The sequence below is a fragment of the Pezoporus occidentalis genome, unplaced genomic scaffold (genome assembly GCF_034315485.1).
Source record: "Pezoporus occidentalis ecotype Australia unplaced genomic scaffold, CSIRO_AGI_Poc_V1 ctg2, whole genome shotgun sequence".
Taxonomy (NCBI): domain Eukaryota; kingdom Metazoa; phylum Chordata; class Aves; order Psittaciformes; family Psittacidae; genus Pezoporus; species Pezoporus occidentalis.
In genome coordinates this window covers 1-26,340 of record NW_026913855.1, presented here as the reverse complement: position 1 = coordinate 26,340, position 26,340 = coordinate 1, and the positions used below count along the sequence as shown (strand labels likewise).

The 26,340-nt window shown below is 42.2% G+C and overlaps 1 protein-coding gene across 1 annotated transcript in view; it reads right to left on the bottom strand.

Moving 5' to 3' along the window:
- Positions 1-16,697, bottom strand: part of FBXL7 (F-box and leucine rich repeat protein 7) — a 179,845-nt gene extending 163,148 nt beyond the window's left edge. The window contains exon 1 of the mRNA XM_062617672.1: positions 16,500-16,697. Coding sequence (XP_062473656.1) covers positions 16,500-16,536 — 37 coding nt within the window. The 5' untranslated portion in view covers positions 16,537-16,697. The remainder of the gene's footprint in view (positions 1-16,499) is intronic.
- Between the last annotated feature and the right edge of the window lie 9,643 nt (positions 16,698-26,340).

The following is a 26,340-nucleotide window of genomic DNA, read 5'->3' as shown; positions in this document are numbered from 1 at the left end:
GTGGACAAATGCCCAGATTTAAATTTTGTATTTTTTTTCCTCATGCATCTGTTTAACCTAAAGATTGAACAGTTTAGGCAGCAAGAAAACAGAAGGCTGAAAATACAAGCAACTGCCTTGAGGCAGGAGGACTTGCAAACCTGGCAGGCCATTTATCTTTACAGCAATATAGGTGAAATTTAGCCAAAGCTGGAGACTCCTGAATAGTTGAGACAGTACAGATTCATCCAGTATTTTGCATCAATTTGCTCACACTTGGACTGACTATCTGTCCTTAGCATCCTCCACTACTATCTGCAACTCTAACTAGCTAAAGGATATCAAAACCATTTGTTCTACTAAGTGAAGGTGGAAGAAAATCCTGCCTACAAAATTGCTTGTGGCTCTGGTACCTACCTGAGAACTCACCTACAGAGTCAGGAGATTTGGGGAGAAAGGAGAAGAGGTTTCTCCCTTTTCTACTTGATAATCTGGCTCTGAACCTCTGGCTTCCATTCCCCCTCTGCTTTTCTGGAATGAAGGAGCCTTGATCCAGTTCTGTCACTAGATTTATGAGAAATGTGCAACAGAGACCCAGTGGGCAGCAAGGCACAGTTCTGTCACTCCTAAATTTTCCTTTGCTTCAGAGAAGTTTGCTGCCTGCTATAATTTAGTTGGCCTTTTTTATTTCCTGTGCCTCTCACAGACAATAAACAGAAATATTCCAGACATTACTTTTTGTCTGGAGCCCAAGAAGCATTTTCAAAACAACACAAGCACAGTGCCCACTCTCCCACACTTCTCAAGCTACACAGTAGAAAAGAAATACTTGCATTCATCTGAGGAGAAAACTGTGCCATTAAGCAAAGGAAGAATAGCTTCTTAGACACTTCACAATTTACTCAGAAGGGATTAGAAGGTGTAAGGGAAAATTCTTCATGCTAAACACTTCTGGACAGTCTGAACTACACCAGTACAGGAAAATCCCTAGCTGAGCTGTAACGAGACAAGCAGCATTTGCAGCCAGTCAACCATCTCCACATAGGAGTAGGCCAAGGTTTTATTGACTTTGACAATGGCCATTGGACTATGAGGAACTATTGTCAGACTTAAGAGGGTAACAGACAATTGAATTAATAGTGAAACCAATGACCAGAGAATCAGAGACAACCAGTGATGTTGAACTCTCAGAATACAGTAAGGTAAATCATACTGATCTTAGATGGAAGTTTGCTTTCAGCTACAGCAAGACAATTTGACAGGCAGATCTTGAAAGAGAGATACCAGATTTGACCCAAAATTACAAACTTAAGTTCCTTTGGCAGCTCCTGGACAGACACACTACCTGTTCTGTTTTCAACTTAATTCAAGCATCAAAGCACGACTAGGAAAAATGAGAACAGCTCTCTTACCTAATCCTAACATTGTTGCATGGCTTTGTAGGAGTTCACACTGCAGGACAGATCAGGAAGTAACTGAAGTGGCAAGCTTTCTTTAAAAATACTTTTAAAAGCCTTTGTGTTCCTTATGTAAATGGTGTTATCTCCCCATGCAATGTTATCAAATCATAAATCCATTACACTTCAGAATAAATCTTCATTTATGTGGCAAAGCAACTACAAAACATAAGACACAGATAGATTTACTACCCACAACTGATGTTATCTCTTCAGAAGTTTTCTATGTCTACTGTAAGAAGTCAGTCTTCAAGAAAAATCAAACCAATGACATTCTTCCCAACTTAGTTAGAAAACGCTGATTATGATTACAGATTTTGCCACAGTTTTTGTTTCTCAGTCTCAGATCAAAAAAAAAGAAGGTCAGAAGGCAAATCTTTTCCTTTCCTTCTCTGCTGAAGCTACAAAAACACTATGCTAAACTTCTTATGAAAAATGCAATTAGTTGGTCTCTGGTCTGCTGGGAACTAGACTTACCAGGACTTAGTTGATGAATTTCACAAGGTAGCCAGGACTTAATGACTTTCTTGTGCAACTGATAGGGGTTGGCCAGTTTTAAGGAAGTACACGGGGTTTCCACTCTCCTTAACACACTTCATTATCGCTGGTGACTGTGTTGTTTGTGCTGCTTTTCTTAAGGTACAAATTAGTACATTTGACTATCCCTATCAGAATATTGCATTTTCACTTTTTTAAAAAAGTTACAATACAGTTCCTTTACTCACACGGAGTATTTCATAAAGAAGCCATCCATTTTAGATCACAAAAGTTGATGCTGATCACAGAACACTGAAAATTGCATTCTCAGCCTCAACTCTTTGAAGCCATTTTACTGGAACCAGATTGAAAATTACTTTGAGGATTCTTACTGGACTTCTACAAGAGCTTAAAATTTTAGGAATTCAATTAGCTTAGCATATATACTAAGAAGAAATAGGGTCTTGAAGCCATCAAGATAATGCAATACTACAATGTTAAAACTAAAAGTCCAGAATATTGGCAACATTGCACAGTGTGAATATGCATTCCCATTATATACATTGACCCTATAAAACTTCCTTCTGTGTAAACGTAAAGCTCTAAAGAGATGGAAGGAATCGTGGAAGGCCTAAGGGACAGCTGGAAAAAGTTGAGTGTAAAGGTATCACTGAGCAGCGTCGCATCATTATCATAGAGATTCTGAAGAGTATGCTAAATCAAAGCAGATAAGAAATCAATGAAAACCCTAAGAATTCTTTGCATATGCCCTTGAGCTCTCACACTGCTCATCCTGCGCAACCAACTCTGCTATGGGTTAAAAAAAGCAAAGACAAAAAGCAGATTTGTCATGTAAAATTTAAAATAAAAGACAGAACATTTACTTAAGTGTGGTCATGCTGCATACTAGTTAAGGACCTGTGTGAAAGACTGAGAAACTCCAGAGACACCATACTCTTCATCACCTTGCCCTTCCCTTCCTGGGTACATAAAACAGCCTTCCTCTTCAGCCACTTAGGACTGCAGGGCTAGATTACTACATATCAGTAGGTGAGGCTTGATCTACCCTATTTGTTACAGAGAGGTTTTGTACTAGATTGCGTACATTATTTCTGGAGAATGGTACCTACTGGAAGATTTTATCATGCAAGATAAAGGGCTCATCTTGTACAAAATCTGGGTATGAGCCAGCAGACTTGAAGGCTCTCCTCACAGCAGTGCTCAATGGCCAAGTATTACCACTTTCAGCCCTCAATAAATACAGGATTTGTTCAACAAAAAAAAAAAACAAAACACAAACTTACAAGAATGAGTTCTACTGAATATACAGGGATTTCATCAACACTCCGCTTGCTACCCATAAACCAGTATCCATAGGGTTAAAGTAGGATTGTGTGAGGATTCTTCTTCTCTCAAGTGCATAGTTAGAGATGTGGCCTTGGCTTGCAAATACCTCCTAAATTTTCAGAATCCTTTACAATTTGTCCTACATTTCCTCAAAACTGTGGATGGCTAATGTTAGAAACAAGGCAGTTATCTGCTTTCACAAATAGACCCGACTCTGTGTCCTACCTACCACATTCCTTTCAGACAAGTGCCGATATCTCTATCAGGGAGAAAGTTGAAGAAAACATGGGCAGGATTAATCTGTGCTTAAAAAACACATACAGGCAAACCACACAACAGCTAACAGCCAACTCTGCAGCGTGAAAGGCTCCTGTGTCTGACTAGACTTGTTCTGGTTTAGATTCTAATCCTATGGAAGCCAAACTTCACTTTCTAGGAATGTTTTTGCTCATGTAGGGACTTAATGACGAAACCCTACACTTCAGTGAAGGACACCGTGGGGGAAGGGCAGGAGCAGATCTTATCCGCAGAAGGGCATGAGTTTATTTTCTATAGAAAATGAGGCCTAGCAAAATGAAAGCAGGAAACCCAGAGAGGAACAAGTCTGCAACACTCGTGTCCACCTTCTTCCTGTGCTCAAAAAAATGGTAAGAGATAAGGTGGTTCAATTCCACTTCATTACCTGACCCACAATGAGAGAAACATGTACCATTTTTAAGATGCTGGGCAGCCATTCTAGTTCAGCTCTCAGACAGAAATACAGCTTAACTTATGTACTTTCTTGGTGCGAAGCAAATGACATCATTACCAGAGCCCTAAATCAACACATGATATTTTAAATCAATATATTCCTGGACAATCAAATAGAAGTGAACCTTTCCTTTTACATTTCCTGTGCTACCTCTTGATAAACTCTAAGCCCACTCACAGTTGGATAATTTCTCATATATGAGAAAGCTTCTCACATAGAACCTCTTGAAACCAGAGTCGAACTGAGAAAAATTTGTAATTGTCTGAGGGAGAGGAAGTCTCACATTCACCTTGGTTTCAGCAATTCCTGGCAAGAGAAATAAATACTCAGAACAAGCATTCATATTTCTCCATAAAGACAACCACACAGTGCAACAAAAGGTACACCCACAGGGGAATAAAGAGCAATAATTTCCCAAGAGAAATTAAGACATAAGTAAAATATGCTGCTCATGCCTAGTAAGTGCCAAAGAAAACTTCATACTGGACTATGCTGTGTAGTCTACATAAACAAATGGAAAGAAAAACTGCTTTAAAAAAGTCACCCCAAAAATCTTTTGTGCTTTAACATTTCAATTCAGGCATCGTGGATATAGTTCTGATCCCAATATCTTTCATGATTATGCCACAAAGCATTTTAACCTTCCATCTTTCTAGGAAGTTACCCACTCTCCCACACAGAGCAAATGTTCAAGGAACAGGTAATGCTAACAGATTGATTAACCAAAAAATAGCTTTTCAGTACTAAAACAAAAATGTAAATTCCATCACTGAATAATGGTAAGATGTACAAACACCCAAAACACTGTGTTGTACATGGGTTTAGTTTTATATAGAAAATTCTAAATGGAGAAGGATCTACTAGCACTTTGGAACATTAAAAATTAAGTGCTTTTTCTTCTAACATTTGGGTTTGTTTTCAGAAGAAGATTTAAGACAATCATATTTTATTATTTCATTTGCAATGTTTCTTCTACATCTGAATATTTATATAACTTTGCACCATCATTAAATGGGGGATTTAAATCCTTTTTGATCCAATTCTAGAGTATGTGGAAAGAAGCAAATCTTTACACCAGCAGAGTACAGATTACTTTTAAGCATTTTTACCAGTAGCTACTGCATCACCTTGAAAACTGCAGAAATGATTAATACAAGTATAATTTCATTAATTAAAGAAATCATCTTAATTTCCTAGGACAGCAAGAAAATGTGATCCTGGGCTAGCTGTTCCTTCCAAAGGAAGCAAAATTTCATTGAAGAAGCTTCTCATAAAAGCACAGACTGCTTATGCTGCCAGAAACAGCAACAAAAAGAAAAAAACATCCAGAGCCAGATTCTACCACCACAGCTCTTAGGAGGATTCTTCTATTTTATCTGTTCTCTGCCAAGAGAAAGCATAGCCATTGAGAAAGAGCGAGTTTCTTTGTACTGTGGAAACAGACCTTTAAAAAACCCAACTTAGTAATAAGGTAAAAATAAATTATGGCTGAAAAACTCCAAGCCAGCTGTAGACACAAGTTTACAGAGCACTGTTTAGAGATACTCAGCTACTGTAAGACAGCCTTAAAACTTGCCAGAACTTGCTGTGGTTGAACTCTATTTCTTCTGAAGCATGGTAGTACCTTTTGTAAACATAAGTAATCAGTAGAAGTACAGGAGAATCAAGTTAGGGAACATTTAAACAAACTGGACAGATACAAACCCATGAGCCCTGATGGAATGCATTTCTGGGGCCCAAGTGATCTGGCCAATGCCATGGCAAGGTCACGCTCAATCATCTTAGAAAGATTATGGCAATCAAGATTGGTTCTTGAGGACTTGCCAAAAGCAAAAGCTACCCTTATCTTCAAGAAGGGCAGGGAGGACAATCTAGGGAACCACAGGCTGGTCAGCCTCACCTCAATTCAGGAAAAACCTGCTCTAGTTGACTCGTTTTGAGCAGTTGGTTGAATTAGAGATCTGCAGAGATGTCACTCTCAGTCTGCAAGTCTGTATGCTTCAGGCTCCAGAGTAGACAGAGATATGGCCAAGACTGATTGGAAAATGTCATAGTTTAATTTTATTGCCTCTACATATCTCCACTGGCAAGTCAGTATTCCAGAACAAAAGAGCAATTCCTCAGTAAGAGACTAGAGCACCCATGTCCTCAAACCCTGATAAAAACAGATGAGGACCTTCAAGCTTGTTGGCTACAAAAAGAGTACAATCAAACATGAACTCAAGGAGGAAGCTCAGCTACTAGATCTTCTTGACATACAACAGCATATTGTTAGTTTCAACATAATGCTAGCATGGGTAACTGGAATTTAAATCCTTTTGCTCCAAGGATGTTATTTATACCTCTTTCAGTAAATCCTAAAGTTCCAAAAAATCTGAAAGCATGAGTCATAATAGTATAATATCAACAATACATTCAGCAATAGATCATTGCTTCCATCATCTTAAACAGTTATGTGAGACTCCACCTGGAGTACTGAGTCCAAGTCTGGAGCCCTCAGCACAGGAAAGACATGGACCTATTGAAGAGGGTCCAGAGGAGGGCCACAGAAATTATCAGAGGGATGGAACACCTCTCCTGTGAGGAAAGGCTGAGACAATTGGGGTTATTCAGCCTGGAGAAGAGAAGGCTCCAGGGAGACCTTCTTGCAGCCTTTCACTGCTTAAAGGGTCTTATAAGAAAGATGGGGACAGACTTTCTAGCAGGGCCTGTTATGATAGGACAAGAGGGTTTAAGTTGAACTAGGGCAGATTCAGACTACCTATAAGGAAGAAATTTTTTTTACAATGATGGTGGTAAAACACTGGCACAGGCTGCTCAGAGAGATTGTTGATGCCCCATCCTTGGAAATATTCAAAGTTAGGCTGGACGGGGCCCAGAGCAACATGATCTCATTGAAAATGTCCCCGCCCATGGTAGGGGGGGTTGGACTAGATGACCTTTAAATGTCACTTCCAACCCAAACTATTCTATGACTATGTTGATGCCAAAAGCAACTTCCTTATAAACTGTTGGAGAAAAGACAAACGGAACAAGGAAGACAGAAATATGTTTAACTAGCTACTACAGAAAAGATGATCTGTTCAGTAATTCTATTGGTGACCAGCTCTTGTCTTTTGTCTTGCACACCAGTGGTAAGCTAGATAAAGTACTACCAGCATTAATCCAGTAACAAAACGACAACATATCGCATTGTAAGAACATCGAGCACTGTAAGTAACTCATACACATATAACTTCTTTTCATCAGCTCCCACAATGGCTTTACTATCTTCAGTGGTAGGATTTAAATGAAATATTCTTTACAGTAGTACACAACTTGGGGGGGAATAGTAGTAAACAAGTCAGAAGGGGGGAATCACCTGCAAGATCCTCTATCCCGTGCAGTCACATTTACATTGAAAGAGGATTGTGTGCAATCTGGCGACAAATATCAGAGCCTTAAATAGATGGCCTGCTTCTCCACAATGCAGGCAGTCTTAACAGTAATGAAAGTCCGGGCTCCCCATGAACTGACAAGATTACACTTGTAATGTGACAACTAGACTTGACCAAAATTCTCCTTTCATTGTCAAAAAAGCCAATGTAACTCTTTATCAAAGGGGGTTCTCCCTTGTTAACTATAACTGATACTATGCCAGTGTTTCTGGTTTCTCCTGTTCCTTTTCTTTCTTAAAAACAAAGAAACAAAAGACATCTGACCTCATAATTGCTCCTTTTATATCATCTGCAAATTTCATTAGTGCTTTTACAGGAACAAAGAAGGAAATCAAGGAAGGTTATTTTAAAAATAGATTCACTGAGAAGTGTTTAAACACCTTCCTCCAAATTAGTATGCTGTTTGAGAAGACTTCAGTATAGTATTCTTGCAGCTATTATACACACTTGTACACAAGTCTCCAAGAAAAGTGTCACATGACTTAAGATGTTGATGTGACAAATTTATGTATTGTAGACAGGAATTTCCCGATTCAAAACATGGGCATGAATGAGAGGTTCCTGTTTCTCTCTTTATTCTGAGAAGGGTCTTTGGAAAAGTTTACTAGCAAGGCTGCCCAGAATACAGAGCTCCAGGTTAAGTCCTATACTACCACCCACGCTATTAAAGCAAGGACATGATGGCAACACCACAAGTCTACTAACGTGACTTCAGCTCAAGAGTCATTTATGCTACCTGTTTCTGAATGCAAGTTGCTGTATGTTGTGCATTTTCATATCTCAGTTCTGAAAACAGATGTGTTGGAAAACAAACCCTTCCTGCTGAGCAAAGATCCACTAAAATCAGAGCAATAACTGCTATGCCACTGTAGATTTCTCTGACTAAAGGCCCATTCATATAAATGAAACCTGGGCTTGCATTTTCAGCAAACACTGCTGTTGAGCACAGTAAGGATAAAGATTTCAAATGCCATGCAGCTCCTGACAGTAATTACCCACTTCAGATAAATACAGATATGTGTGTTAAACAACCATTTGCATGGACAGGTAGTCCACATGGGAAATGCATATACGAAAAAATAAAACTAACAATTAAAAAAAACACCAACAACTATTTCCCCCCTATTTAATTGTTTAAGGTAGAGGTCACAAAATCATGTAGCGTGAAGAGACCTACTTTGCCATGTTCCTGCTCCGGCAGGGGGATTGGACTAGATGATCTTTCAAGGTCCCTTCCAATCTCTAGCATACTGTGATACTGTGAAATTAGTTTTGTTGAGTTTGGATACTGGCATAGATTGAAACCTTTTCCTTAAATGTCTGTTCAAACACAGCCAACTCAAGCCTTTCCTTCAAGGCAGTACTTGAAGCTGTTCATGCCTATTCCAAGCATTGCTACAGTTCAGTCTATGTAACACGATCACAGCAGCACTCCTTCACATATATAGAATATAAACAAGAGTATTTCTTTTATCAGCACAATTTAGTCCTGTTTGTTTCTGCTTTAGAGCTTCTTGGAGTGAAGACCCTCACTTTGGTCAAAATGTAGACCTTAATTTCTTGAGAGGAATGGCCGGGCTCCCTGCTGAATTCTCCTTCTGCGTGAACAGACACCTACAGATAGAGACACCACAGTGGCAAGCATGCAAGAGGTACAATCTAGGATAACAGGAACTTCTTTTATCACCCACATCATAGCATCAAGATGATGACAGCACCTTCTCTATGCATCAGCTCCTCCAAGGAGGTCTTGCATAAAGGTGTCCTTAATGCAATGTCTATGCTAGAAGGCAGACAGGTAGACTTGGAACTAAAATGAGGGGTATGATCAGACAGAACTAATAGCGTTACCCCATGCTCAGCTACAAGAACACTGCTAGGTCTCAACCTAAATGCTACTTGAGTACCAAAGTCCCTCAGCATGTCAATCCTATCACAAGTTGTACATCTATATACCTAGAAAGCATTGCGTATTTCTTTTCCTTATGAAGGAGGAACAGGTTCTACTGGCAGCCCCACACCCATTTTTTCAACTTTTGAATGCTTCCACTCCTTCATGTAATAGTTGCCCTAATTCAGCAAAGCATATGTACCGTATTAAAAAAATACGGGCATAGCTCACTACAAAACAAAGAGCAGAAATAAACCACTTATGCATTTCAGCCTCCAAATGTCATCCACTGCCTTCTGCCAATCACTCTCCTAACACAAACAAGACCCACAAAGATACAAACTAATTCCTAGTTAGGAAGTGTTCACAGAAGTGAGGAACCCAGAAGTAGCCAAAGGATGAAAATGCCAGAAAACAAAGTTCACTGAAGAGACATTTTGGGGTTAGCAACTCAGACTTAAAACCATGCAATTCTGAACACATCATGATGTTTTTCCACAAGGAAAGTTACAGTATCAACTTCACCTTAGACTCTATGAAGTCTGCTTTGGTAGAAGGACTTTCTTTCAAAAAAAAAAAAAAAAATACAGTTTCAGTTTAAGAAAGTTACCAAAGCAATTTCATTTCCTTCCCTACCTGTGGGGAATGGGTACAAGAAAGACCAGAATGTGCAAGTCTTGGACTCCTGTTACCTTACCTGAGTGGGATCTGCTGGAAGCTTCCCATGTCATGCATCACTAGCACCAAAGTTCATCCAGGCCTCTGATAATTTTATTTATATTTTTAATGTACAAAAGAAAGCATCCAGCTAATCTTGTACCAGGCTGAAGCAACTATCCAGGTCAAAGATGACCCCCTACAGTGCAGTTTGTTAGCTTATGTCTATTAATAAAATAACAAAATACCTTCCTCCAGAAGCATTTTATGAAAGAGAAACATTCTATGAAATAACATGCATGTGAGACAGTAAGTTACTTTCTGGAAAGCTGCAGATAACATTAGCAACCTTTTAAAGCTGAAAACCCCCACAGATATGTTACTTTGTGTGGGTGTGTATAAACACATATGCCTGCATACACACACACACACAGAGGCAGTTCATTTATTAAGAAATAAATAGTGACTTATGAGAAACTGAAAGCAGCACAGCAGCTCAGTTAACTGCCATGTCCGACCCTCCTCCCATCCTGCCATGTGATCTGGTCAACAAGAAGCAACATATGCACTGAGCTTAGGGTAGATTTACTTTTTGGAGACAAGCTGAGTAAATACACACACACACACATACACAAACACACACAGACAATCCTTTTGCATTGCTGAGCTGAAAGTTACATAAAAAAAAAGTATCATAAGCAGCATTTATGAAGGTTACTTCTGGTTAGCAGCACTTGGCAGCTGTCAGAGTGCACATTCACTTTCAAAAACCAACATTGCTTAAAGGATTGACATTTTGAATGTTGCTATATTTCCTGTCCCAACCTTGCTGTTAAGAGGCAACTCTCGGCTCCCTGAATACAGCAGAGTGAAACCCAGCTACAGATAAAGTGCAAGAACCAACCCAGGCTGAGCAGCAGAAAGCAGAACAGAATTGCACGAGCCAGGCACAACAAAGTGCCACTGAGCCGCACCATAATATTGACAATAATCTTGTGTTACAGTTCAATTGCAGCTATTAAGCACTGGGAAGCTGTATGAGAGAAGACTAGCCAAACTAAGACATCTACAAGAGCAGCAAGATACACTATCTCGACAGATCACCTGGAAAAGGATCAGACCAGTAAGAAAGACTTAAGTAAGAGCTATGTGCTAAACTTCACATATAACACATCAGATAGTAACGTGTAAATGTAACACAGACATCAAAGTGAAGAAAAGTCTGCACAGTCTAGGAGTCATTGAGCACCCAACTGGATGAGACTCTTCCACTTGGGTCTGGGAAGAAGAAAAAAAAAATATATGCCAGAATTAAAAACTGTCCTTGCTGAAGATGCAGCACACAGAGAAGATACCTGGGAAAGGGGGGTGGTGTAACTGAGTGTCACAGTTTCATAATTAACTCAGTAAAAGCTAATTGAGTGTTTTTTCAATTCCCTTTACCCTCATTAAAATATCAATTATAATTCAACACTCTAAATAAAATCACTTACCCACCACTAATACTGTTTCTCGACTGCAAGACCATGATGTTACACTGTTTTTCACCCCTCACATAAGCGCTGTATGTGAAGCTAATCTACCATCACTTTGTAAGGAAATAAATCCTAACACACGGCAAAGTCTTTGGGTCTTGAATAACACAACTTTTAGATTTAAAAGATTTTCTTACACAATGCCTGATGTGTCAAAACACTTGCCATCACTGAATTAGCAGAGATCCAGTTTGAAATCAAAGGCAGCACTCATAAGGAGTTACTGTGTCCACAGCACCCTCAGGAAAGAGGACATAAGTATGAAATTTTAGGTCTATAAAGCAGACCTTAACCATTTCCCCCTGCTGAAGGGAGGGATTTCAGAAAGTAGCCTTTAACCTTCTCCTGAAAGAACACAGATTGACCTATTTCACCACAGTGCTACATGCTGGCAATTCCTAGAAAGCTTCAGCTACTGTGCACCAGCTCACACATCACAGTTAAAGCCCCCTTTGTGAACCATGTTTCCTGTGCTTTGTGGCAACTATATCTCATGACATAGGCAGGTTTCAGCAGTGGCACTTACATTAGCATGACACTGGGATCCACACAGGAATTCTCCCTTCGGTTTGTGAACAGAAAATGCCACAAGTCAAAGTTTGAGAAGAAACATTTTCAAAACCAGAACTGAGTTAGTTATTCCCAAAGAGGTTCCATCTAAATCTTCACAAATATTCAGATCCAAAAAGAAAGAAAATCAGTTTGATTCAGGCAGGTTGATTTCCTTGCCCAAGCTGCCATTTCAGCCATTTCTCACTTGCCACCTTCTGTTTTCCACAGCACCAAGCTCCTGTGTCAGATCAAGTTTTTCACGATACATTTTAGCTGATCAACCAGAGCTGCTTCACACTGTCACCAACCCTCTCTAAACCAGGTTCTGGAAGGAGAAAGTACAGGAGATACCCAAAAGAAGATTTATCAGCTGCAGCAATCTGGACAGTTGATTCATTAAAAAGACATTTCTTAAGGCCTGAACTTTGGTATTGTCAAAATGTTGTATTATTCAGCTGTTCTTGAATTTGACTAGTTCTTAGGTCTCTTAATTTAATTAAAATTTGACTAGTTTTGACTAGTTCTTAGGTCTCTTAATTTAATTAAGTCACTTGGGAAGAAAACAAGTGTTGACAAGTTCCGGTTATTTTGCAAAGCAGCCATTCCACCTCAATGCTGCATCTTCCTTTTGTACTTAAGAGCACAGTTTCTTCCTCCAGCTCATGTCACAAAGCCTACGTCCTTATCAAACAGAAGCCTGCAATTTTAACGTCGTTCACTTGTGGATGCAGAATTGCCACAGGTGGCAAGAGGGACAGCATTCAGTCTCCTGTTCCCAAAGACAGGGGGTAGACATTCAAAACCCCACCTGGACGCACCCATGTGTAACCTGCTTTAGGAGGCCCTACCTTGGCAGCCTGGGATGGACTAGATTCTCCAAAGGACCCTTCCAACCCTAATGATTCAGCAATTCTGCATTTCCCACTCCAACAGCAGGCTCTATAGCCTGTGTTAATCTGCACATAACTGTTATAGAAACACTGTGCACCAAAGTGCAAACAGCGACTGCCTGGGTGTCTAATCAACTCAGCAATAAAGGGCAATATACTTCAATTCAACCTCCTCATCTGTGATGAAGAAGAATGTTTTATGTGGTTAACTGCAACTCTCTTCGGTAATGCATTCTAACAAATGGTCCTTGAACAACAACAACAAAAATAAGTAAATCAGTGGGGTTTTTGCCAGTTTCTACAACAGGTACTCCTATCCACTATCAGCCATGCAGTAGGCATGCTTCCTTTTATTTAAAAATCAAGCCAGGAGTTGAACAATTGACAAAGGTGAATGATTTATCCTAAGGCAGCAGTAAGCACTCTTGCTTAGGTAACTGGTGATACATTTCCACTGTATAGCCAAAAGCCTTATAAGAACTACCCCATGACCAAGTGTATTTCTTGCTCCAGTGATCTATTAGCTTCAGTCATGCTATTCAAATACAACTGCTGGAACACATTCAGAAAGACTAACTCTGAACTTTTAACACTTCAGTCAGAATGTACTGCACAATATGATAAGCCTGAAATCTCAAGTTTCATGTTTTTCTAATTAAACAAGCTTTCAGAAACTGTCTCCCTTATAGAAACATTTTAAAAAGCCAAATGAAGCATAGTAAAAACTTTTATTTCTCAATTTACTTTCTAAAAGAGGTAAAATCCTGTAGACAAAATTGGGTATGTTATGATTGCATTTCAAGTGACTGTGTGTTCATATCCCATCTGCATGACATGATTTTTCTGAGAAGCAATTTTATTCACATTGAAACTTCATTCCAAGCAAGTTTCAGCCTGGTTTAGAAAATTAAATTTATGGAAAATGTATTATCTGTCAGACTCTGTAAACAAACTAATTCAGACTCCTCAAACATCCAGCTCTCCTGTCCCTCTCAACAGGACAGCTATATCTTCCAATGAAACTTATCCAATAAAGCCTTGCAGAAGCAAGCAGATAAATTAAAGCTTTACAATGCAGTTTATGTGATTAGTTACAAACACTTAGACAGCTACCTGAGATTGTTACACAGTGTGGCAATTTCAAAGAATTTCAAACAATGTATCAAGCCACACAACAATTTCCTGGTAACTAAGGTTATCTAGTGTTTTAGAAGAGGTATCTTGCCCTAATGCATCTCTTCAGCTTTGAAATGACAATCAATTCTGGCAAACTCCTTTATGTTCCAAAGCCTCACAAGAGATCCAAAGACTGCATGAACAACACCAGCCATCTTAAAAAGTAATTCACAGTTGTCTGAAATCTCACCCAAGATATTAGCAACCAGCAAATGGGAAGACAGCATCCAAGAAGCTCAGCTAACAGTGTGCCATAGAGCAACAGGAGCCTGCAGAGCCCACCAAGCTGAAAGCAATGTACCACACAGGTAACCACAGATGACACTCCATGAACTTCAACCCACTCAGGTTGCTCTTAAAGCACACAGCAGTTGGGCATTTCCTCAGAGCACTACCTTTCCACTCGGGATCACAATCACATCCATAAAAAAACAACTTTTTACAGCAATCAAACAGTTCAGTTGTCAAAGGCACCAAAAGCCCCAGTAGCTTATGAAAAAAATTACTCCCTTTATCAGCTTTAGAGTTGTTCTCTGCATCGCCCAGAAAGAAAGTAGCAAACAAGAGCTTTTCTAAGTTTCACAGCAATTGATCACACACAGAAGCTACCAGGAAAACTGGATCCATGAAGGCACTAATGGTGCATGGGATGAGTTACCTAAACTGAAAGATCAGAGTTTGGGCTTTTAAAATTTATTTATTTTTATTTTGTTTTATTTTTAAACAAGTATTCTACCTATTTCCCAACCCGGGTAATGGTCTGTACTGCAAAGATTTGTCACATATAGTCTGTCTTTCCACAGTCCAACCTCCCTCTGAATGGGGAAAAGAATTAATTAAGAAAATCATATTGCAGCATCCTCTTCCTCACAGTTCCTATCAGGTAGATCTGAAACAGTAAAGCTCTCCTCCACTTCACCGAGGGCTGCCAAAGACTCAGTGTCTATTGCATTCTTACCCCAATACTGGACATTAATTAAAGCAAACATTCCTCTAGACTCACAGGGAAGCCTAGGGATGCAGCTGTGCCTTTCTACCATTGAGCAAAACACCCCTCAGCTCTGCAAGTGACCAGAATTATAGATATCAACCCTTCCAACTCTGGGGACAAATGAGGATTTCCCCTTTCAGGAGAAATCCAAAGAAGCTATGACTTCAACTTCCAGGGTCACCACATTTATGCAGAAGTCATGCTAGCAATGGTATCAAGTGAGCAAAACCCACAACAGTGAAAATAGCTTTAGCTTAAACCTTCTGACTTCTTCACCTCTTCCGAGAGCAGAGTTGATTCAGCAATAAAAGAAAGGAACTGCAGAATCCATTGAAGAAGCAGTGGTTTTCCCCTTCTCTTCACCACCTTCATGCATATTTGGAATGTGAGGGAGGTGTGTTCTTTGGCAGTTGCCTTCTGGACTCCCAAAGAGCCAAGCAGAATAGGAGAATAGCAGAATAGGACCATCTCCCTTGCTCCACCCACAAGCCCTCAGCAACAACAAAAGCAAACAAAAAAAAAAAAAAACAAAAAACAAGGAGATGTGGTGATCCTATAGTTTTGCACAATAGTATGAGGGGAAGACATTTATCCCATAGAGTTACCTGAACACAATGAGGACAACAACTAAAAGTTAAAGAAAGCTTAAACCAGGCTGGCAGGAAGACAAACTTGACATACTGTCCATTGGTTTGCCTGACACCAGCTGACTGTTCCAGTAGTCCTTCACACCAGCAGCAAAGCAGCTGAAATTCATCCCCGATGCAACTCCAGTGAGACTAATAGGTTTCCACAAGAATGAACCAGGCCCTGTTACATCTAAACCCAAACCCACTAAAGTTTCACTGAAGCGAAATTGCAGGAGTACAATCTATGGATAACAGCTGGAGAACATTAACTCTCCCCCTTCCCCTTTCCCGGGGTTAACTTTTTTCTTTCTCTTCAGACAGGAAGCAGTCATATACCCTACTGCATAATATAAGGACTATGGGATATAAAGACAAGCAGAAACGGATTACAAAGAGCACTCTAAGGAGTTTTTCTCTTTAGCAAAGTTACCCTGCTGCACCCCCTAAGCTGCCTCATTCTAAGCCACGCCGCTGCCCCTACACCGTGGTTTGAAACAGCAGTTACATCTCACTTTCTAAAATGTATAGAGTTAAGTGTATTCGAAGGGTCTCAGCGCAGTGGGAGCCTGAGGGCCGTGTCCTGGATCCCGGCTGCAGAGATCGAGAAGGAAGGGGACAGTTGTCCGGCGGGATCCCCAGCTGAGGCGCCTCTCGCCCGGACACCCCCCGCCCCAACTGGAGTGACCCCGCTGCTACCCCAGCACTCCTCTTTCTCCCTTCTCCTACTCACCCTCGCTGCCGTACTGCTTGCCATTGTTTGCGCCCATCCTGACGGCTTCATGCTCTCCGCCGCCGCTTCCCCACGCCGCCGTGCAGCATCGCGACCGCGGGTGATGGAGAGGAGCCGGGGATGGTGGTACGGAAAAGAGGGGCTGGGGAAGCCTGCAAGAGTTTTCACGGCGACATATCCAAAGCAGCCTTGTAACTTCTTTCGGGTGGCCGACACCCTCCCTGTCCGCCCCAAAAATGAAAAAAAAAATGAAGTTAAAAAAAAAAAAGGAAAAGAAAAGCGGGAGGGATGGGGAAAGAATCAAAACTGAAGTTTCCTGCCGGGACTCAGAGCAGGGAAGGCGGCTCCAGTTATAATCCACAAACAGGACGGCCCCCGGGCGCAGGCTCCACCGCCCCGCGGCCGGTGCTGGGGCTCCTCCGGTGGCTCACCGCCGCTCCGCCTTCCTCCTCCTCGTAGCCCTTCTGCCGCCTCCCACGGGAGGCAGCCGCCAGCCACTTGTTGCCCGGGTAGGGAAAAAGGGTAGAGCTGCCGCCGCAGACTTTTGTTAGCGACAGGCGCCTCCTCCCGGCGTCCAGCGCTGGAACGATGGAGGGAGGGAGGAGGGACGAAGGATAGAGCCGAGAGCCGGGCGCGGCCTTTAAAGACACAGTGCCCAGCCTGGAGGCTTCCTTTCTAACTCCCGCGGTGAAGCGCGGGCGGTGCCCCAGCGGAACAGCCCGGGGACCGGCCCCGTCCTGCCGCCCTTCCCCTTGCAGGGGTCTGCCCCAGGCCGTGCTCTGCCCAGGGTTTGCCGGACCACCCCCGGGCTGCATTTCGCCGTGCAGCCCCAGTCCGAGCTGTAGCCTCACGGTGAGGGCAGCGGGCGCTGCGAAGGGGACGGAGCGTCCAGGGCGGAGCTGCGGACTGTCTGCCCTGGTGGCAGCCTCGCGGCCCCCTCCAGCCCCGTGCAGGTCACAGACGTTGTCGGAAAGCTGCCCAGGACCGAAAATGCCGGTCCTGAGAGGATGCTTGTCCTGAAAGGGCTAACACCAAACCTAAAAAATAACTATGAAGTTTGCTCAAGACAACTGTGACTCATATTAAACGGTAATCAGGATTTAGCAAAGGTTTTCTGGGATAGAGTCAGATTGAAAAATAAAAAAGAAGGATGAATGGTTGCAATAGGGGAAGAGACACCCTGGAGCAGGCGCAGAACAGCAGGCCAACCTGGTTTGACACCACCAACAGTTGTCCTGCTGGCATCTTTCCGGGCTTCAGCCTGATACTGTGGCATTTCACAACACGGACTCAAGGTGATGAGGAGACTCAAGTCACACTTTGTTACCACCAAGCCCATTTTATCCCCTTGTTCGGTACTTTCCGAAACTGCACATACATACAACGTTCAATCTCACTGGCCCTGTAAAACTCTCCAGGTAACTAGTCCAATCACAGTGTTGCAGACCCCCTCACAACCCCCACATCCTCTGGCCTTCGACGCCCCAGCTCATCGCCCAGGGCTTGTCAAAGTACCAAGGCCTAAGAGCTCATTCCTAAACTGTTCGCCTTCTCTCCCCACATCGTACTGGCACTGTGTACGGCAGCAGGTCGTAATTCGACAAACGGGATCTACACCCCAGGTGCAGGGGGGTACTTGTGGCACATATGTTAGTACAGGGAGCAGCACAAGTACACGCAACTACACCTGAAATATGGAGGTGTGTGTGAACAGGGGGACCCATACCTCTAGAAATGGGGTATGTGTTTTTAACCCACACAGCCTAGGGAGTGACATGTCCATGGTGTGCTAATGTGAGACGAGGACTCTTCAGGATTAGTTATAAAAGGCTCTTCAAAAGTTTATAGCTGTTCACTAACAATTTGCAAGCATCTACTATTGTGGTTCATGTGTTGTATTGCTGATACTGCTCCTCAGCACACAGCTCACTGATTGCCAGGTCATTACATGTCCTTATTAAAAAGACAAAACCGCTTTAATCCTGATTTGATTTAAACCAGGAGTTGAGCAGTTTTCCCTGCACCATACTATGATCTTATGTATGAAAAAGCCTGTCTTCCTGAATATATCACACCACACACAAGACAATTACTGCATGTACAGATAATTCTGAGCAAATCACATCTTTGTCAACATATGCAAATGGCACATGAAACTGCAGAGACACAAGCATCAGTGCTGACAGCACTACAAGGAAAGTTTCCAAAACCTGAGGTTTTGGGTATGGGAGGTGAACTCAAAAACAACAACAACAACAACAAAAAGTATGCATTTTAATTGAGAACTGGGCTAATTACCTGAAACTGAAATTAGTGCCAGCAGCACAGCTAACTGACAAGTAATTGTGCAATGTTAATCAGGCTCTAATCTCATCAGTTACTGGTCATTAACGTGTCTCCTTGTGGAAAAGTTTTGGTTCTGATTCAAGATGACACACAATCTTTAGTTCTGAAAACTCAGTGAAGGTCTGATTGCCTTCTGTGGTCAGACTCATCAATTGACCACCCCAAGTTTTCTTGAAGGAAAATGTGAATTAGTCTAAAATTATCATTTTCTGTAATCAAAGGTTAATTTCTAACTGCTGATATTAAACAATCTTTCTACTGTGCCAAGGCAGGCAGGCTCTGGGACAAGTGTCTGCTTTTAACATCCTCAGTTTTCTCTTTGAGAGTTACCTGTTCAGGGGGCAGGGAAGAAGGAATCTTACTTTGATAAAACAGTAAAACAAACAATGCAAGGTTAATGTTTGCCTCACAAAGGGAGCAACAGACTGCTAACAAAGACATACAACCAAGCACTTTTTTCCTGCCATGTGGCTTACAGGGTTTGTAAAGCTCACCCCAGATACTTGCTAGGAACTAACCTGTGGGGAGCAGGATGTTAAGGAATAACCCTAGGGCTCTCTATGGCACAGTAGCCTACTTAACCTGGGGAGGGACATCTGTGCTAGCATGGCCAGCCATGCTGTCCTCCTCCCCACCAGTTCTGTGGTACACTGCTAGTCCCCAGCTGTAGAGAGCACACGCAGGCTGAAACAGACATGTGTCCCTGCTCCATGTGCAGCCCAGCTGCTCTTAGTCTTAGCCTGAACTACAGTTATGGGAGTAGCCACTGCAAACAACTCCCTCAGCATCCTCCCGGCTCCTCCTGCCACGTTGTGTGCTGTGCATCCCATGGCAGTCAACCACCTGGAAGTTTTCCTCTGTGAGTCAGAGGGTCAGGAAGGCCAGCAGTCTGACTTCTTACTCATAGAGTGCTGCGTATTTATTGCAGCAACTTTTCTTGCACATCAGAGAGAAATGCCTCAGGCTGACTGGAAACATCATCTCACATAGACCCAAGTGCTTAGCTGTATGTAAATAATTTTAGGGGATTCAGAAGGAACAGAGCCTCCATGAGAAGGAATACAGCAGTTTCCCTGCAAATTCAAAATAGGATGCACCACAAATACAATGACTCCCTTTGCCAATGAGTATTTGCTCATAAAGAATAGCATGGGCTGGTGTGTTGCGAGACAGAAAGTTCAGCTGTCAAGGGAGCCCCGTGAAGAATAAAGACACTGGACAAATAAGTTACCACTCTGTCAAGGTTACGGCATAAATCCCAGGAATATTCTGACATGACCAGAACAAAAAGGAAAGAAGAAAAACCCCACCCCTCCCCTAAAAAATCGCAGAAAAGCAAAAAAGCCTAGTGAAGAAAGAACATCTTGTAGAGGAGATCTGAATTCATCTTTCAGATGAAGGACTGAATATTTCTGCTGCACATCCCATTACACTCTTACTAGAGGAGAATGACATGAAGGGCACATGGATAAGCAGTGAAGTACCAAACTCATTTTGGTACAAAGACACAAAACTCTCCTCAGAAATGTATTCATCACAGATATACTACTGACACTTGGTAAGGGTTCTGTGCAAGGCATTTAGGACAGCCAGTCCTGGAGCTTCATATGCCTAAAGAGAAGTTGGGAAATGTTAGTTCAAAGAGGACCTACAAGTTTCAGCTAGAGCTGAGTCATTTTATAGCACTTCAGTATTTACCAAATGCTTGGTTCATTGTGGGATTCACTGTGGGAGTCTGGGAGGGCTATTATCCCTAGCCATATGGTTTGGGACTTACTACCATCATGGTGCCTGTGGATGAGACTTAAGAAGATATTTTCTCTAAGTTTCAGAGATATTTTGCTCATTCTTGGCAAAGTTACGTAGTAGTCTTTTTATCTGTGTCTTCCAGTTGGTCAGTACTTGAACTACAGATTTATTTATATACAAATACAAAGGACTGGCAGAAGTCTCTTGGCTGTGACTAAATTAATCTGCCTGAACTACATCATGTAATTCCTTTGTGAAACTGTTTACGATAACCCTTTAAGATACCCTAGCCTTCAAAATGGTGCAAAGAAACTGAAAGCGCATCAGTTCTGACATTTTTTCAATGATACAAAGAAGATCAAGTGCTTTCTGTAAGGACAAGAACAACTTTGGCGTTTGCTGCCTTGCAGTATAAACAGTATGAGCCAACCTAAGAGGGGAGGAGATGGAGTACTGTCAACTACCAGTTTTGTAAGACTGGGAAACATTCACTGTTATATGAGATGTTCTCCCTTACATTGCCATTTCCCTTCTTCATGAAGAGATATCAATGTATTTTTCTTAGACTTGTATCTAGTCCCAGCAAGAGGAACTTGGAAATTATCATGGCTGAGGGAAGAACAAGAAAGCAATGGGCCAAAATGTTTCTATTTGGATGTGTTGCTACAGTTGTTCCTGGGAGTGTTTGTATGATATCTCTATTCATTATGGGCCCCCCTCTGCGGTGCATTAAATGTCTCATGATGCACCATTTTTCTATTCCATGAATAAAACCACAGCAGTTTTGGAAGAAGTATCCAAACAAAGGGTTCTGGATAAAGAAAATATAATAAAAAATTTGAAAGCAACTGAACTATTTCCATAAGGCACCATCACAGCAATGCCAAGATTAAATATTTTGGCTCTGGAATTTTTGCCAGAGTTGGTTTTGGTGGATATTTTTCTTCCATTTTAGTCTAAGCTTTCCTCTTTGAAATAACAATAAGCAAAAATCAAAAACATCCAGCTACTTCCAAATTGCTTTATATCAAACTTCAGTTTAAAAGCCATTTGTCTCCCAGGCCCTCAAATTCCAGCAACAAAAATAAGACTAGTTTCCGATTTGGTGTAGGAAGCTTTAATTTTTCATACTTGAGACATTTTAAGCATTAGTTTTCACACTTTGCTTTTAAATAAAATGCTGGGGAAAAAAAATAGTATCCTTTTAAAGACAGCAGCCAAGTAATATTTTTTTAATTAATTCTACTTTTACATCACCATGTTCATATGCTGCATATATTTTGTGAATGCTCCATGATAATATCTGTGTTGACTGCTTTTGGGCATTCTAAAGTGAAAAAGAATCCAAAAGAAATTTGATTAATATGTTGCTGGCAACTTACAGTGATTATCAAAAGCATATTGTTTTATTAAGTACAACATGATCCATTAATACCATCTACCTTCTAAAAGAAAAAAAAGCAACAATCTAGATTATCTTCATTATTATAGATAAAAGTTATGGCCTTATTGCAATATGACCTGTGCCATTTCATCCTTAGTAGCCATAGTATAATTCTGAGTGACTTGATCTACATTTCTAAAAAGCTGAAAGATCTAAGGGTAGTTCAGATTGTATTTTCAGGGGTAGCTTTTAGTAGAGCCTGTTCTGCTGGCTGAGAACTCTCATAGCATCTCATTGCATGAGGTCAGGCTTCTCCAGCCAAGTAAAGGCTTTGGTCCCACAGTGGCTTCAATGGGTCTGGTTAAAATGCATTTAATTCAGGTGGTGCTCAAGTTCTAGGACACGTTGGACTTTAATAAGTTTGTCTTAGAATAGGTGATGATGGGTCACAGAACAGATAAAATACAGGCAGTTCTATCAAATAAAGATACAGTTTTAGTTTAAACTTCTGTCAGAAGTTCAACTAGTTCAAATCTTAAAAAGTTTTTAACTAACCTGAGATTTTAACATTTTTGTGGATATTTCTTTTTCAGTTTTATGGGAAAAAAAATCCTCACTTAGACCTGATTTTTATTTTCTTCCAACAACAAAAGCAATAAAGTTCAGGCTGCACTGAAGCATGTTTTACATTACATGTAAAATCTGTTGAAAAGAACAGTAAGTTCACAAGGTTAAGCTCCTAAATCTCAAGTGTTAGAAAACACAGGAAGGAAGACTGTGAGCAACACCACAACCACCATCCTGAATTCCCCTGTCATGTCCACAATGCACCTTCCACAACAGACACAGCTGGGGTTGTAGCCAACACCGCAAAGCCACTTCATTCCCAGAAGTGGTTTGCCATTATGTAAATTATGGCATTATAATGCATGAGCACAATGAAGGCATAGCAGGACTGCAGAGGCAGAAATAATCCTAGCATTTCATAGCTTACGTCTGACCTTGCAAGTTTAATGTAGGCATTTTTTGTTCAGTTCCCCTCCAAGAACTAAGCAAAGAACGAACATAAGAAGATACATTGCCTCATCTTGTTGACATCTGCAGCTGGAAGCCTAAACTCTGCTAAGTAGACTGCTGTTAGCTGGACTAAAAGAAGCACTGATGGCAATGGAAGATTTTCCAGGCACCATGGCTGTGTCTACGCTGTCCTCCTTCTCAAGATCCTGGCTGCACCACACTATGCAGCTGGTGTGGCCAGGTTTCCTTTCTGTGAAAAACAGAACAGAGATTTTCAGCCAGGCTGTGTGTACTAGACACACTGTGGGCACTCCCCAAGCAGTGATGTGGCCAAACTCTGGAAACCCCTGCCTAGAAACAGCCTCCAGGGATCAATACTGGGGAAAGATAAAGCATTTTGTCAGCAATGTGTATCTTCTCCCAAGAAGCAGCAGGTGCCTTGGGTTCAAGGGGTACTGGTCAAAGGGTGCTGCATTACACAAGCTGCTTCTGACCATTTTATCTCTATAAGCACTGCTCCTCCTGCTTTGACCTTGGTCCACTACCCATAGAGTGCCACACCACACACACAGCACTGACGTGTCATTTCACATCCTTTCTTCACACCTGGCTAGCTGTAGTCTCAGCTCCTCTCGCCCCATTTATCCCATATGCCTCACTCAACAAAGCTCTCTTCTACTCTTCTGGTCTTCCCTTTCTACTTCCTTCCTCCAGTGTCTTCCCTCCGAAGGTGGTAACCTCATGTTTCCACAGATTTTTTTCTCCTCAGCATTAATCTCCACTAACTTCCCTCTATATTTGGTCTTCATCCGTGTTTCCTTTAACTAACTTTTGCCTGGTCTTTTACCACTGCAGCTGTCAGTTTCATTCTTCTGCCTCAGACTGATGTTAATGCAAAACATCCTAAGAAGATTCACAGGCTGTGGCTCTTGAATTGTTCAGCATTGATGGGTTCCCTCCTAGTTCTTTCTTCCTTTCATAAAGAGAGGCAGCACATTTCAACCCCATAAAGGGGAGTTTCAACCAGTTTCTATCAGAAAGTTTTGTCCTATTTTAGAGCTTTCTGAGACACTGCACCTGAGTGGTCCAGCCTGCAGGTAAAATGCCTTTATTTTTCTTTGATGGTGTCACTCCCTCCCTGCACAGCCAGCCTGGACTTCTTTCAGATCCTGTTTTGACTTCTTCCAGTTTTCTGTGAAGAATTCATGGATAGCTCTTCACAAGGCTTACTGAGGAAAAAAACATCTCTTTGATGCCCTTGGAAGCCCTCACAAGCCTGGCAAAATCATCTTGCCCAGTCAGTGGGTCACCCAACTCACAGATGGAGCTGAACTATGGTTCCTCTAAGGCAGCCAGAGAGCAACCTGTATGCTTTTTCCCAGAGGCAAAGCCAACAAATGGTACCTCTGTTGTTAGTAACGCTCATGCCACTCTATCACCACGTCCTGCACTCTTAACTAAGAGCCAGAACTTGGCTTGTAAACAGAAGTGTGGTACTCTGAGAAAAATGGGTTCTTGCATGAAGAGGCATGCACAAGAAGCAATTTCAGTACCATAAGCTGGACTACTGCACTACAGTGCAGTAGTCATTGACCAGATAGATCATGGTCACCGCTCAATCAAAACCTGTAGTTAGGAATAAGGTGGGTACCCAGACTGAGCCTTCCTGCAGACATGTGGCCGTGCAGGTCTCTGGCTGCAGTGAATGCCTGAGCCTGGTACTTGTATCAGAGAGAGCCAGTGACACTGCTTGTGTGCAGTGTCTGCAGGTAGATGACCTGCTAAAGCAGGTGGTTGAACTGAGGGTTGAGAGCTATCAGAGAGTGTGAAAGTGAAATTGATTGGTGGAGCCACAGGCTAAGGCAAGGGCAGAGGGAAGTGGTTGAACAAGTGATAGATCCCTTTCCCTCCTACCGTCAGACAGAAGGAGTGAACTTAAGGGACAAGGAAGTATGGAGGGAGGTCCCTCCTCGAAGAGGTAAGTGAAAACCCTCACAATCCCTTCCTTCCTCCCAGTTGCCCTTGAGTAACAGGTATGAGGTCTTGGAACTACAGGGCCAGGTAAATGGAGATGGAGGGGTAGATCCATCTAATGAGTCACCTTGTCACTCACCCCCATGCCTTAGAACTTCCTCAATGAAGAAGAAGAGTAATTGTGGTGGGTGACTCCATTCTGAAGGGAACAGAAGGGCCCATTTGTCGACCTGATCCATCCCACAGGGAAGTCTGCTGCCTACCTGGGGCTCGGATTGGAGATGTTAAAAGGAAGCTCTCTGATCTGGTGCAGCCCTCTGACTACTATTCACTGCTGGTTTTTCAGGTTGGCAGTGATGAAATTATTACAAGCAGGGCAAGGGCAATGAAGAGAGACTTCAGGGTCCTGGGATGGCTGGTTAGAGGGTCTGGAGCACAAGTGGTGTTTGCCTCCATACCTTTTACAAGCAAAGGTGCAGAGATAAATAGGAAGAGACTGCAGATCAATATATGGCTATGGGACTGGTGCCAAAGGCAGGGGTTTGGGTTTTTCAATCATAGGCTGCTATATGAGACACCTGGTTTGCTGGTGGCAGGTGGGATACATCAGTCCCAGAGGGGGAGAAGGTTTCTGGGGCAGGAGTTAGCAGGGCTCATTGACAGGGCTTTAAACTAGGTAGGAAGGGGAAGGGGAGATAACCTGTTGGAGACAAGCCCAAGAGAAACATGCTAGGGCTTGAAGAATGGCAGACTAGGGAGAACTCTCAATCTATTGTTTCATTTGAGGGAAAGCGTAGTTGTTTAAACCCTGTCCTGTAGGGGAAAAAGGGAACCTGGGCAAGAGTTAGCAGAGCTCACTCACAGAGCTCTAGGTTAGATTCGAAGTGCGAGGGGGTCGTAGCTGGGTTTGAACTAGTGGGGCGATGTTCTAGTATGAATGAAGACCAGAAGGCCTCCCGCCTTCCAAGGGTGCCACTAGCGTGCTCAGCTCGCTCCCTGAAATGCCTGTACACCAATGCATGCAGCATGGGGAATAAACAGGAGGAGTTAGAAGTCTGTGTGCGGTCTAAAGGCTATGACCTGGTGGCAATTACAGAGACATGGTGGGACAGCTCCCATGACTGGAATGTGGTTATGGATGGCTATGTCCTTTTTAGGAAAGATAGATCAGCAAAGCGAGGTGGTGGAGTCGCTCTGTATGTGAAAGAGCGACTAGAATGTATTGAGTTCTGTCCAGGGGCAGATGAGGACCAAGTGGAAAGTCTGTGGGTGCAAATTAAGGGACAGGCTGGTACAGGTGGCACAGTTGTGGGGGTCTATTACAGACCTCCTGATCAGGACAAAGGAGTTGATGAGGCTTTCTACAGGCAA